The sequence below is a fragment of the Anarhichas minor genome, unplaced genomic scaffold (genome assembly GCF_050575085.1).
Source record: "Anarhichas minor isolate MPS153535 unplaced genomic scaffold, ASM5057508v1 ptg000007l, whole genome shotgun sequence".
Lineage (NCBI taxonomy): Eukaryota > Metazoa > Chordata > Actinopteri > Perciformes > Anarhichadidae > Anarhichas > Anarhichas minor.
In genome coordinates, this window is record NW_027466453.1 from 13,719,974 (window position 1) to 13,734,000 (window position 14,027).

The 14,027-nt window shown below is 42.4% G+C and overlaps 1 protein-coding gene across 1 annotated transcript in view; it reads left to right on the plus strand.

Annotated features, from left to right (window-relative positions):
- The window catches only part of LOC142937556 (adenylate cyclase 9), a 28,796-nt gene that overhangs the window by 11,385 nt on the left and 3,384 nt on the right, over positions 1–14,027 (plus strand). Inside the window, exons 2-5 of the mRNA XM_076080545.1 lie at positions 9,708–9,880; positions 12,402–12,512; positions 12,950–13,206; positions 13,503–13,605. Of these exons, the coding sequence (XP_075936660.1) occupies positions 9,708–9,880; positions 12,402–12,512; positions 12,950–13,206; positions 13,503–13,605 (644 nt within the window). The remainder of the gene's footprint in view (positions 1–9,707; positions 9,881–12,401; positions 12,513–12,949; positions 13,207–13,502; positions 13,606–14,027) is intronic.

Genomic DNA, 14,027 nt, shown 5'->3' on the forward strand with positions numbered 1-14,027 from the left:
CACACACACTTACACAGACTCACTTTCTGCACTTTGCAATCAAGTACACTAAATGCAAACACCCACACATGCAGCTGTACCCTGTCCGTGTTTGTGGGCTGTAGTGACTCGTTAGTGTGCACAGCGGGAGAGTGTGTGTGTGATAAATGCCTGTGTGAATTATGAATGAGAGACGATGACTGGGGAGCCAGTCCATCCTGAAGCCTGCTACTGCACTCACCCTGCAGTGTGTGTGTGTGTGTGTGTGTATTGTACAATAAAAGTGTGTTTTCCCCTATGAATTCCTTCAGTATATTTTATAGCTGCATGGCTAGGTATTTTATTATCAGCATTGTAAACTGTGACATGAAGTGTCTCAGGCCAGCTTTAAGAATGAGGAAGCATCTATTTTAAAATACTCACACCCTCTTCCTGTGTTTCTCTGTTTTATTTATGCAGTAAATCAAGAGACTTTTATCTTAAGTTATTTTCTTTGGCTCACTCCTGACCCCCCTGCACCCTGTCTCCTCTCTTCTTTTATTTATTCTCCTATAATCTTTTCTGTTCTCATTATCTGTAGCTATTAATCTTTAATCTACTGCAATCCTTCTTGTCCCTTTATTTCTTGAAAATAATATAGAATTTAGTTTTGAGGAAGTGAGTGTGTTTGTGGGTGTCGTAGAGCTCAAACAATCTGCCAATTAATCAATTAGTCAAGTAACAAAAAACGCATGGGATGACAGTTCTGTTGTTTTATTGATTACCAAAACCGGGATGAATAAAACATGCCGACAATTAACTCTTTGTATTTGAGGTTTTTTGGCGATGCCTGGGCCTGTGACCCTGCTTTTGTCTGCTGCCCGGCTCACAATGCACCCAATGGGTCTTGTTCACAAATGAGGGTAAAGTGGAGTGTGAGATAGACAAGTGGTCAGTGTAGAGCCACTGCTCCTTTGCGGGGTCAGTTGAGGTGGTTTGGGTATCTCATCAGGATGCCTCCTGGGAGCCTCCTGTTAGAAGTTGTCCGGACTGGTAAGAGGCCCCGGGGAAGACCCAGAGCAAGTTGGAAAGATTATGTATCTTGTCTGACCTGGAAAACGCCTTGGGGTCCCAGAAGAAGAACTGGAAAATGGATGATTGGAATACTTTGCTTAGCCTGCTGTCCCTTTGAAACAGCCCTCGGATAAGCGGATGAAAATGAATGGATGGACATTTGAGGTGTTGCTTGCTTTTGTCTGTCAGATTGTTTTTTGTGGTTTTGGTTACTCGTGAGAGGCACCTATTAGTTTAGTAGTTTTTTGACTAGATAATAAAACTGACTAAGCAAAAGGATTATTGAATAATTGATAATAAAAGGTTTCTTACGCATATACTGGGCTTTTTCCAGGCTGATCTCAGAAACATCTTGCATCATTTGGCAGTTCTCTACTGGAATTTCATGTTTCTTATTGGCTGACATCCATTAATACTAATATATCGTCCACAAGGATATATCAGCGGTGCTTTAGGTGTGGCTGGTTCCTGAGCTCCCTGCCTCAGGCTCAACTCCCTCCGTTAGCTTCATTTGGGGACCTCCCTCCCGTGTCGCCAGCTATCAGCTGCTCCTCTATCCAAGTACTTTATAGCCCCAGGAATCCCCCATGCTGTCACGCCTAAAGGCCAATCTCTGACTTACTGCGTATATGTGTGTGTGTGTGTGTGTGTGTGTGTGTGTGCTAAGTGAAATATTCCTGACAGAGGTCATTCCCTATTAATCACTTTCAATCTGTGTCTCTTTGTCTCACTTCTCCTTTCTGCCTCCCTGTCCCCTGTTTTTTCTTTTGTTTTCGTACCATCCATCTTGCTGCTGTCTCATTCTGCAACTGTTGAGTCAGAGTGCTGCCTCCACTGTTTTGTAAATGACACCTTCATCAACAAACATTACAGCAATGCTCATCTTAACAGGCTGCATATCAAATTGTTCCCTGACGTCCTCTCTGTGCTTGACCGTGAGATTTCATTTAAAACCTGTCAATTCCGATTTTTAGGTCAACAGTGCAAGCAGTCATCAGCATACATACAAGTTGTGTCTCTGTCTTTGGCAGAATATGATTCAGAGGTTCCTGTGGTGGTCTGACGTTGGGTTATAGTTAGCAACCTTATTTAATCCTCCTGTCATCGGCCTGCTTCAGATAAAGTCCTCGGGGAGTGGCGCAGTGCTCAGCAGAAGATCCAGCACTTTTTCTTCGTCAACCCCCTAGTGAAGATGCCATTAGTCAAAATGTTGAGTAAGCAGAGTCTGTGGTACGAGAGCAGAAGGCAATGAGAGGATGATGCATGAGAAGGAGGGAGATGTTTGTCTGCGTTGCCTGTTTGCTTTGATAATTTACCCAGAGTCACAAATTCTGTCACTGTTTGACCGATGAGCGAGCGATGCTCATGACTGCAGGTCAATAGCATCTCAGGCCCAGATAATACAGCTTGTGATTAAATTGAACAGAACATCATACAAAGACCTGCTTGTAAAAGTAATTATTAGCAGAGATTTTAATCAGAATTTTTAATGTCCTGGGCTTGAAGTGAGAGTCCTAGATGTCTAACACTAAAGACATGGCTTTTCTGTTCATAAAAACGTTTTCTTATCCTGCCAAAGTATTTCAACTGCAGAGCGGTTCAAACTTTGTCTTATACATTGTATCAAAATAAATGAAAAATTGAACAAAGGTGATTTCATTTCTATTACAAAACAACAAGCAAATCACTATAAAGAAAATTTCAACTGAAAATGTTTGAAGCAAATGGAGCAGGAAACAAGTGAACTGGACTGATGTGCTGAATAGCATAAGGAGCCATATGGTCCCCATTATCAAAGAGATGAAAAGTGGGTGGGGGCATTAGCATTCAGTGGAGCATGCGTGGGTAAAGGGTTTGACAGATTAGAGGACGATGGTGTAAAAAAAGATGATGGAAAGTGAGTTTGAGCTTTTAGGATGATGTCAGCCGTAAAGCCTGCGTAGCGATGAGTTAAAGCACAAAAGAACAGGGAGGATAGTACGGTGAGAGAGAGCGAGAGGGTGAGAGAAAGACAGACAGTAAGTTACAGTGAGATTGACAATACAGGGAGAAACTACAGCCCACTGAGCAAAGGGTGGACGCAGGGGGGGTAAAGATTTTGGAGGGGTGTCAACTGTCTATCTATTGTTCTGCCAGCAGACCATGGCAGCCTGGGAATGTCAAGGATGGAAGGACCAAAGACACAGAATCCAAATCGAGTGCAGAGTGTACACGAGACAGACGCAGCCAAGCGAGAGTTAAAGACTTTGGAGAGATGTCAAGTGTTTCTATTGTCGTTTTTGAGTGAGCCACGATGGGGCCGGATTGCAGCCAGGAAAAAAAAACACGAGCCAAAGATCGAACTTTTGTTTTGGTGCCACCCCTGTTTACAGCAATGAGGGACAGAAAGAGGGGAAGGATGTTTACAGATGTTACTGATTGCAATGGGAAGAGAGACCTTAGCATGGCTTGTTGTTTGTGTCTCAGTGGAGAAGTGCTGTGACGTAGTTCACAGATAAGAGACGTGTTTTTGTCCCAAACCTGGAAAGCTAATGTGCTGAGAAAGGCCAGGTGGTGTCCAGGACTTGATGTCTCTTTTTATGGCTTATACAACTCGTTCCAAGAGCTCACTGTGGGTTATCTCTGGTGTTTGTGAAAAACTGTATTGGTTTAGCTGCGCCTCAAGAGTGAGTTTGACGTGTTCACAGAAGGCACACCGTCAGTTGTATCCAGATAACACCTTGTTTGTCAAATACCAGTGCTCCACTGCAGTAGTTCCCTGCAGTTTGTGCCCCCTAAAACAAAGAAAACATACTTACCACCCATCATTATCAATTACATGTCAACCAATATGTGTGCACACATTTGTTATATGAAAAAAAGTCCCAATGAGGTAAAATTACAACAATTGCAAGAAGTAAAGGTGTCTTAAAGATTTTTTCTTCAGTCAATCATCTTGCAGCCCCTTGTTGGGGGTCTTGGCCCTGAGGATGGGGAACCACTCTTTTTGTGCACCAGTGGGACTAAATAATGTGAGGCAGCAAACAAGTACAATAACTAAAGAAGAAGCAGTAACACTTTAAAGTGACTGATATGGAAACTTGCAGCAATGACCCCAATTCAAAGCCCTGAAGACGGCACATATTGAAACGTCAGCTCATGGAATTAAGCTACGCTGAAACTCCGTCATTGCAGAGTGGAAGTGCTCCTGCATTTTTAAAATGTCAATACACTTGTTTGAGTCCAAGGTAAAGCAAGGCTAATACAATTTCTTTGAAACAGTAGACTAAGATCTCATTCTCAAGAGAGTAATTTAATTTTGTAACATTTCTGGCATTATAATATACATTATTTTGTTTCTACTAATTTACTCAAAACAAAGAATCGAAAAGAAAAACTATTACATTTTAGTAAAACAAAGTAGCCAGCAACGACTAGTGCTAAGTAAGGTCACCAAGGGGAAAAAAAGTTATCTGAAATGCTTTGAATGACACTGTGTAAACTAGTGTCATTAAAGGGTAGAAATGAGAAAATCATTGATCTGCTTTGGGGAGATTGATATCCATAAATCTTATAATTATGCTAATAATTCTATTTTGCATCATCAATATATTATTACGATATAGTAATTTTCTGGATTTTCAATTGTGAATTCATTTTATGACAAAATAACCAGATGAGAGCTTTTTAGGGTAATCTAGTGAATGAAATACTCCTCATCAAATTGATGCTAAAATCTATTAGACCAAATAAAAAGCAGTCCTTAACCTAAACCGCCTGTTTCAACCGGAGATAGAAATATTATATAGATAGAAACAGCAGGTCAAAATCTTTACAGGTTGACAAATCTGTGTTGTTTTACAGTTCTACTATAAATCCATCAGAGGCTTACTTAAATTATACATATTGGGCATTGATACAGTTTGTTGTTCCATGCCCAGTGTGCTTATAAGCACACAATCTATATTTAAAACAATCAGCATTTAGCTCAGCCTGCTTGTTTATGTACGTAGTAAACTGAGCAAAGTGTGAAACATCCTGTCTTCTGTATTATTCATCATACTTCTCTTCTTGACTCAGACGGACACTCTGCCCAAATTTAACATTGTGAATAATTCTGCTCATTTCCTTGCATGCCCTTTAATGCTTTAGACATAACAGCTCAGCAGAAGTGTTCAGCTGTAAAAAAAAAGGAAGGTCAGAGATGACGGTGTGAGTCCCTTGATGATTCCTTATGAAAAATGTAGATCGTCTTTCATGCTTTCTGACTGAATGGGTTCACTCATAAACGGCACACAACTCACAGACTCACTCTAGCCTCCACGTCTTTCATCTCTGCTATCTTATCTCTGCCTCCTCTCCTCTGCAAACCATGCCAGGGTAATGAAGTCCGCCTAAACAGCCTGTCATACTGGACAGGTTCCCTTTATGTTCCTGCTGCCCTCTCCCCCCCCCCCGATAGGGACAGCAGGATGTACAGTATATCCCAGGAAGTGGGCGCAGTGGTGGGGGAGGGTGGGGGCTGCTCGCTGGCAATGCCAACTGGCATGGAGAGCTGTCCAGCCGAGCAATGCTAGTTTCTCTGCGCCACCTGCTCCTCTACCCTCCTGCTCCAAAATCTGGCCCTGGAAGGCAAACCTGTCATTATAAGAAGATAAGGCGCATGATGTGTGTGTGTGTGTGTGTGTGTGTGTGTGTGTGTGTGTGTGTGTGTGTGTGTGTGTGTGTGTGTGTGTGTGTGTGTGTGTGTGTGTGTGTGTGTGTGTGTGTGTGTGTGTGTGTGTGTGTGTGTGTGTGTGTGTGTGTGTGTGTGTGTGTGTGTGTGTGTGCGCTGATCCAAGCATTTCTGCCAACTCTCCTTCCCCCACCATTGCCCTCTGTGTTCTGCTGCTTTTAGTAAACCTCCCCAGGACAGCAGCATTGGCTGTTCACTACCATCTTCTTTTTTTCTTTGATAATTTAGCCTTCCATTCTTTATTCCCTCTTTTTGTGTGTGTGTCAATGTAAAGATAGATTGATAGACAGACAGACAGACGAATAGACAGCTGGATAGATTGATAGATAGATAGACAGACATAAATGTAGACTAACTGTCTGTCACAAAGTGACATCTATTATTCCTTGACATATAGAGGACACTAAAAGTGTCTCTAGCAGCCAGGCTTTTCGTACCTGGTCTTTTGCATTCCAGCTAGTTGTCCATCTTTCTCGGGCCAGATCGAAGGTTATATTGGTAGTGTCGGAAATGACCACTGCAGTCACAACTTATGTGTTGTCTCCACCTTTTTATCTATGTTTGTTTGGCGCACCCAACCTCTGCACTGAACTCCTCTGAGCATCATGCAAAGAGAGGTTCAGGGGCGGCTGCAGTCCCTGAAGAGTGTGGACGTGCCGAGAGGGAGAGAGGTGATGGTGTTATTTGGTTGCAAAGTGCTTTTCTCGTGTTGCTCTCCTCTGTCCGGAAACAAAAGGGCCTGGAGAGGGAGATAATAGGAGTGGGCTCTCATGGGGAAAGGTTGTCTACTGTTACCTGTCAGCTGATAGCACTGGACAGGACACTTCAAATTGCTATAGAGGCTTCCACTAATGATGCTCTTCAATTAGCCCAGGGTCAACAGACATGGAGAGCGGCAAACACACGTACATGTACTTGTATCGCAGATCATCAAGAAGATGTGCACAGACTGACCGATACGTAGTCAGACACACTCAGCTAGAAAGAAACAAGCATGGAGTTTCCTGACCCTTTCCCCTGCCACAAGGCCTTTGGGGCACAGCTGTTCTGATGATGTTGGAACCTGTTGAAGGGGACATTGGGGCCAGCTACTGGTCAGGCCAGGTTATCAGAGCCACAATTTACTACGACAACAATGTAATTTCATCTACCACAAGGTTGGATTGTTACTATGAGAGATTGTCCCAGAATTGCCAGAAACAAGCGGACAAACATCTGCAGACACTTGAACTCATATAACCCCCTCATACAAACAAGCACGGATAACATGCTGTGCACCTTTGCAAGCCCCTGCAGTCGATTTATCTTGCTCTTCTCTGGCTGTCAGGACTCTCCCTGAAACAAACTGTCCACAAGATGTGATCCATCTAATATACATCCGCATTAACCTCTGAAAGAGATGGCCATGGATTCCTGTCTGTTCTCTGCTGTCGTCTGACAGAAGGGGAGCTCTGAAATGTCTGAAATCAAGCCAGCAACACATTTATTTTGACGTAAGTCAAAGCCAAACATGAGGTGATAGGAGGGTAGACTGCAGCTGATCTCCCGCCCCCTCACTCAACAACAGCTTGCTGTGGTTTCCTTCAGTTTTAAGAGTTTTATTTATGAGTTTTGACCAATTTTTCCCTTTTTTTTGTTCCACCTCTTATCCAGTTTTGTATTCATGTCTGGTATCTTGTTTGTAATTGTCTTTGTGTGTTTTTTTAAAATATTGAGTCATTATTGTTTGATCCACTATCAAATGTTCTGCTCTAGTAATGTGTTGCTGTGTGTATTATCTTGCTTGAAACACTTAATTATCTTTCATAAGCTGTTACGGTATTGGGGAATAGAGGCAGAATGGTTCAGTGATTTCTGTTTAGTCGGATTTGGCTCTGTCCCCGTCATATACAGTTTTATTATTACTCAGCAGCCACCATTGTTTTTACAGCAGATATATGATTTGCATTAATCGTGACTCTAAATATATTAATAAATAACACAGTGTGACTCACATACTTTGGAAGTTTTGTGTTTTAGCCTGAAACAGACATGACCGTCTTTTTGACTCAAAAAAGAGAATCTTTTAGAAATTGCCGTGAACAGACGAGAGAGCAGTCCCATCAATGCAAATCTCTGCCCACGGTCATGGGGAAAATGAGACATCGTTTGACATTTTCTTTGCTGCCCTACATACGTCATTTCAAGATATCTTTACCTGTTTTGCTTTTAGAAAACACTGTGTTGAGGCAAAGACAGAAGACAAAAGCAGAAACCAAGAGAAAGGGGGGGGGGGGGAAAGCAACCCTGTTGACCTATGAGCAGAAGCAGAAGTCACTGAATGTCCTGGTGGGAGGCAGAGAAGGATTTGATTAGCAAACTAATGAAATCAGTCAACGCAGTGTGTGAGTATTGTGTGTGTGTCTGTGGATCTCCCTTTGACACACAGTCACACTCACACATTTTCATCTTTAGAGGCAGTCAAAGATTCCTCTTCTTGCGGGCGTGTCATTCTGCATCACTGGTGCAGGGAATTAGTTCTTTGTTACTGCTGTTTACCGCCTTCGCTTCCCATCCCTGAATCCTCATCCATCTGGCTATCGACCCAGCTACAGCGAAGCCGTCCATCCACACCTCCGCTCGCTCTGTGTGCTGTATACGTATGTATTTGACTGGGTGTGTAGGTGATTGGAGGTGCTGTATTTCTTTTTTATATATATATATATATATGTATTTGTATATATGTGTGTGCATATGTATCATTGCAAATGAGAACATGTGCCACATGTGTGGTCTGTGTGAGTGTGTCAGAGTGCAGCTCCAGGGTTGCTCAGCAGAGGCTCAGCAGTGGCAGGACTGTCTGAAGTACTTAGGGCAAACAATGCTCAGAACCAGACGCTGCAGCTTCACCGACAGTTGAAATATGTGGATAAGCACACGGTCCCAGGTACTTACCTATGTTGCTGACACACACACATACACACACACACACAGATACCTGTTACTGTGGATGTGGCTTGCCACTGCAGTGTTGCAGACAGATGCGGGAAATATGAAGAGGGGATTCGGTAACAAACACTTAGTCTCAGTTAGTTAGAGTGTAAAAATATGCAGGCTTGTGTATTTCCGTGCATCCAATGTTGAAAGCAAGTGAAATATGTTGTGTGTGTATATAAGCAGTTAGATCATTTGAAAGACATCTCTCCACATTGCCATGTTTTGTCAGTGTCTTGGGCGAAGTGGTCAATTTTGTTGCACACAGACACACACACACACCCCTACAGACACAGACACACACACCTTGTAGGACTGATGGAAATGATAACATGTTGATAGAAGTGGGAGGACGCAGGTGTTCAAATATTTGGCCCTGGCCTGTTGTGTCTGAAACTCTTACTGTCTCTCATGAGGACCTCACATTCATGCATGTGCACATGCATTCTATGGGATACATTTATGAAAGATGAATTATCTCATTACAGAGAAAAATGGATTAATAATGATATATGGGAGGATTTCAGCGCTTCTATAGAGAAATTCTTCCTCAGGCTATGGAGTTGGAGCAGAGAATTAGGTGTGATGAGGAGGGTGCAAAAGAAATGACAATGGCTCTTCTGTCTCATTCTAGAGAAAGAAAAAAACATACAAAACATTGCACAGATGCATCACACATCTTTTCGATGTATATGTTTATGGAAACAAGAATGAGTCATGTGTGACCTTGGTTTTTTCATCTAACATATATTGATATTCTCTGCGTCTCCCTCTCTTTATTCTATACTTTCATGCGAGAACCTGCTGACATGATTCACTGGGGAATTCATTGTGCCGGGTACTGAGCCTCTGCTGAATCCTAAAACAACTCCCCAACCACCAAACAGGGATGACTAAACCCAACTCAGGCCTGTACCAGTTTCATCTGAGAGTAACAACTGATCTGCCACTGACATCTTCCTCTCCCTCTCTGTTTCTGTCCCTCCAGGCCTGAAGACCTACCTGATCTCTGGCAGGAAGGTGGAGCCTCCCTCTCTCTGCAGCTGCTCTCAGTTGGGTTTGGCGGGGCCTGAGCTTGCAGATCGTCGGAGCCCCACTTCCAGGGTGCACACACCTGATGGAGCCCCTGCAGCCTGCAGCCTGCCTCCAGACAGTGCTAAGGTAAATGCACACTACCTCTGAGAAAATTATACGAAACATCAGCCATGTTGTTGAGGAAGTGGGATCAGTTTTTTTTTTTTGCAGATCAATATTGCCTGAGGCAGAAAACTGAGCTGCAAGTTCTGCTACAGCCTCTTTGCTATTCATCTTTTTGCTCTCTGTGTACTTTTGTTTATATGGGTGTATCAGAAGCTTTAATATTTTCATTTTTTTTGCATGCAAGTAGCTTCCTTTTTGTCTTGAGTGGAGGCAATTAAAAAGAATGGCTTTCACCCCTGTCATTACCATGCATCTGAATCGTTAAGATCATAAAAGGCAGGGTTGGTAATCTTCATCAAATCTTTTTGGGTGCCATTTGTGTTAAAATTCTCACCACATCCCGACAGCAATGAATCAAATGCCTCGACAAAAAAAAGAAAATAATTGGGTCACTGTGGCTATCGCAGGACTGTAATAAGCTCATTCAATCATTTGATTCGGTCCAAATGTAATAATTGGACGAGCTACCTGCTTGCATGTCTGCTTGCGAGCAGTCTGTCCATGCACAGTCTTCCTCAAACTGCTCGTTTGTTTTTCTTTTACTTTTCATTGTAAAAGAGTTGTCAACATTGGTCTGGGTTTTTCAGTCGGATCATTATAAAAATTTAGTGTACTCTTGCTAGTAATTACATGGTCTTCACCTTGGGTACCCTGCATGGTTAGAACATCTTTGTTTATTTCTCTCTTCACTTTTGGTGCGTCTGTTTGCATGCATCCACACATGCCTCCATTAGTGTAGTGCCTCAGTCCTCATTAAATCCGTATTATAAGAATCTAAGAACAAAACAATGAGATCTTACTGATTCATTTGATTAATTAGGCAATGAAAAGCGCTGTTCTCCCCAGCAGGCAGTCTATATATTAACTGAACCATCATCATGCTCTGCTCATCAATCTGGAAAATATCCATCCACTGTGTCCTCCTTAACTCTGCCTTCAAGGGAAATGTCTGATTTGCTTCCAAATCATACCACGAGGTCATGGACTCACAGAAACTGTGCAACACATTATTCCCTTATAATTACCCTCAGAACTCTGCACCGCTGTGCCTTAAATTCACCCCAATTAATCCTCATTTCACTGTACACATGTGCACCCCATTATCCCTGCACAGATCTTTCAGATCTCTGCCAGGCCAGGTGGTGGGGGGGGGGATACTTGGGGGAGCAGTGGGGGTCCTCAGTATGGTGATGAGCTCAAGCAGGGAGATGGGAGGTCCTTCTTCTCAATTCTTTCTGCCTTCATCTGACGACTCCTCCATTTACAGCTTTTCATCTTCAAGCGTGGCTCTCACTTATATACAGATATGGCTCACACTGAAGGATCATACTCTTAAAAATCTTCAAAAAGGCTTAATAACTTTTGAATTTGTGAAAGGGTTCATAGGGCAGGTGTGGTAATCCATGTTTGCACAATTAATGTAGCATGCAGAGTGTATTGCGACCGAGACAAGACCAAGACTTTAAGGGGTCAAGACCAAGTTAAGACCAGGACCAAAACCAGTGCGAGTCCCATACCTCATGACAACTTCAGATAAGATGTAAAACATGCAAACCATAGGCACTTCTCAAATTGATCTGAAAGATCCACATTCCCATAAAAACGTATGAAGATTCTCTTCATGCACTTCTTTTATTTTCATATATATTTTATATATGTGTGTGTATCAGTATTAACACATTATTGATAAAATAATCAAAGGGAATTTTGGGGTGAATTTTATTTGTGGGGGTTTTCTTTTGTTTTCTATGAGCAATCACAGTAATATGTTTATGAATAAATCAGACAATGTACAGGCAAGTTAATGATATCCACACAGTCGTGGCCTTGACCGGTCTTGAAATAAAATCCTGAGTCCTCCTTGTCCGAGAGCGAAACAAGACAGAGTAAAAATGCGGCCCTTTCCGAGACTGAGACCTTCAAAAAGTGGTCTTGAGAGCGGCCTCTGGTACTAAAACACTGGGGTGTGTGTTTTGGCTTCTCAATATTTCACAGTGCCTTGCACATGTCAGCACAGTTTAACTGTCACACAAATCTCTTTCTCATACACACACACTTTCCATTCTGTTTGAAGAAGATGAGTTGGATGAAAATAAAAACCTTGAGTCTGTGTAGACGTCTTCATCGGCTCTTGTTTACTTCATTTCTTTATCTGTCTTTCAGTAGCTACTGCCGCTCTTGTTAGCATTGTCATCGCTGGAATAAGTAATGTTGAGCTAATACAGATTTGTAAGATGATAGTAAGACTCGTCAAAGCATCCTTAGTTTGCGTTTAAATGACAAGTTTTCTGATGAATGTTTTTTTGTCATCTCTCTTTTGTAATTTTGTCGTCCCTCAAGCCTCTCGGACTCGATCTCTGCCATCATTTCATGTTTTTCTCTCCTTACATGCTTTCTTTGATCTGTATCTCTCAATGTATTAATTATCTTTCTTCGTTCCTGCCCCCATACGTTTCACGCCCCAACCTCTACCTCCCTACAGTCTCCTTGTATATCCTGCAGTGTGGTACTGATACCAGGGGAGGATCAGGTTCTGGAGGAAGCAGCTGTGCACAATGCCTGCCCTGACGACCACAAGACCATCATTAACAAGGTTAGTCTGTTGTTGTTACCTTCACCAAAATGATAATACTCTAAACTCTTTATCTAAGATGCTGTTTGACTTTTCACAGTTCGAACAACAGTTTGGCACTATTGATGTATGTCCAGTGTAGTATATTTTATGTAGTTATTTGCCATCACTTACCTATCAAATATTGGGGCATCGTGAACCAATTCTACATTTACTCTTGCCCAGCAGCAAAACGATGGACTTAAAACTAGTTCAAAGAAATAGAACTCATGAGTCCCAGATAAAATGTGTCACACACACATGCATTGGTGTAACTGTAGCACACTCTTTAGCTTTATATTTCATATTTAGACTACTTCTTATCAGTGTTGACCCTGTTTCCAAAGCAAAAATCCATTACCCATGTTTTTTTTGGGGGGAAAGTCAGGTTATCTCTCCCCCGTCTTTTTCACCTTTAGGACATTCCAAATCTGAAGTGTTCCCCAGCTGTTTCTGCAGGGCGCAGCCCCAAAACCCTAAACGGCCTGCTGAGTCCTCAGCTGGAAGCCTTAAACAACAGCCAGACGTCCCTATGTGAGATGCTGCAGGAGAAGGAGAAGAAGACGTGGAGCGGAGGAGCCATGGGCATGGACCATTCAGCGCTCATCCCGCTACGCTCCAAGAACTTCAGGGAGAGGAGCGATGCTCACTTTGTGGATGTTATTAAAGAAGACAGGTTGGATCCCGCTGCTTACTGATGTTATCATCCAGAATTTAACTCATGTTACAATGAAGTTAAACATATTTGATATTATTGGGGCGGCCTCGATGAGGCTGTAGAGCCCGGCTTTCGAATGACCTAAAAATACATGCAATAAACAAATCTTGCGACATTTAAATGTACATTCGACGACCAGGAAGTCAATCTTGATTTTTAATGTCAATTTTCCAGAACATTTTAAGTAAGTTGATTGTAATGTATAAAATCTAGGATGAACATATTATACTGACTTTCCTCTCTGCCTGTTACAGCCTTATGAAGGACTATTTCTACAGACCTCCCATAAACAAGCTGAGCCTCACCTTCCTGGAGAGGAGCCTGGAGTCTGCTTACCGGATAAGCTACCAGGAGGAGGTGTGTGTGCGTGGTTGTGAGAGCTGTTTTTGTGCATGACATAATGGTGCATGCGTGCCTGTGAGTTTAATGCGTGTACATGCATCTGTTTTTATTTTTGACATTATCCTTGAAGCTTAAAGTAGTTGTCTTAAGTCTTACTGTGAGTTTTACAACTGTCAGAGAAAACCAGTGTGTTTTTGTAATTCCAGTCATCCCAACTCTGCTGTCTCCACCTGTGAGCATCTACCTGTATTTGTGCATGTCTTTCTGCCTGTTTGTGTTTCTCTGCGAGTCTGTGTATTGTGTCTGGGAAGCCTGTTAGCACTGCGTTATGACCAGACTGGGCAAGACTGCGGCAAAGAGAAATCACTGCAGGACCTTAAAAGTAGTTTTGTGTTAGTTTGTGATGTCCTCTGCTGGTGTAACCTCAGAAGTGCATC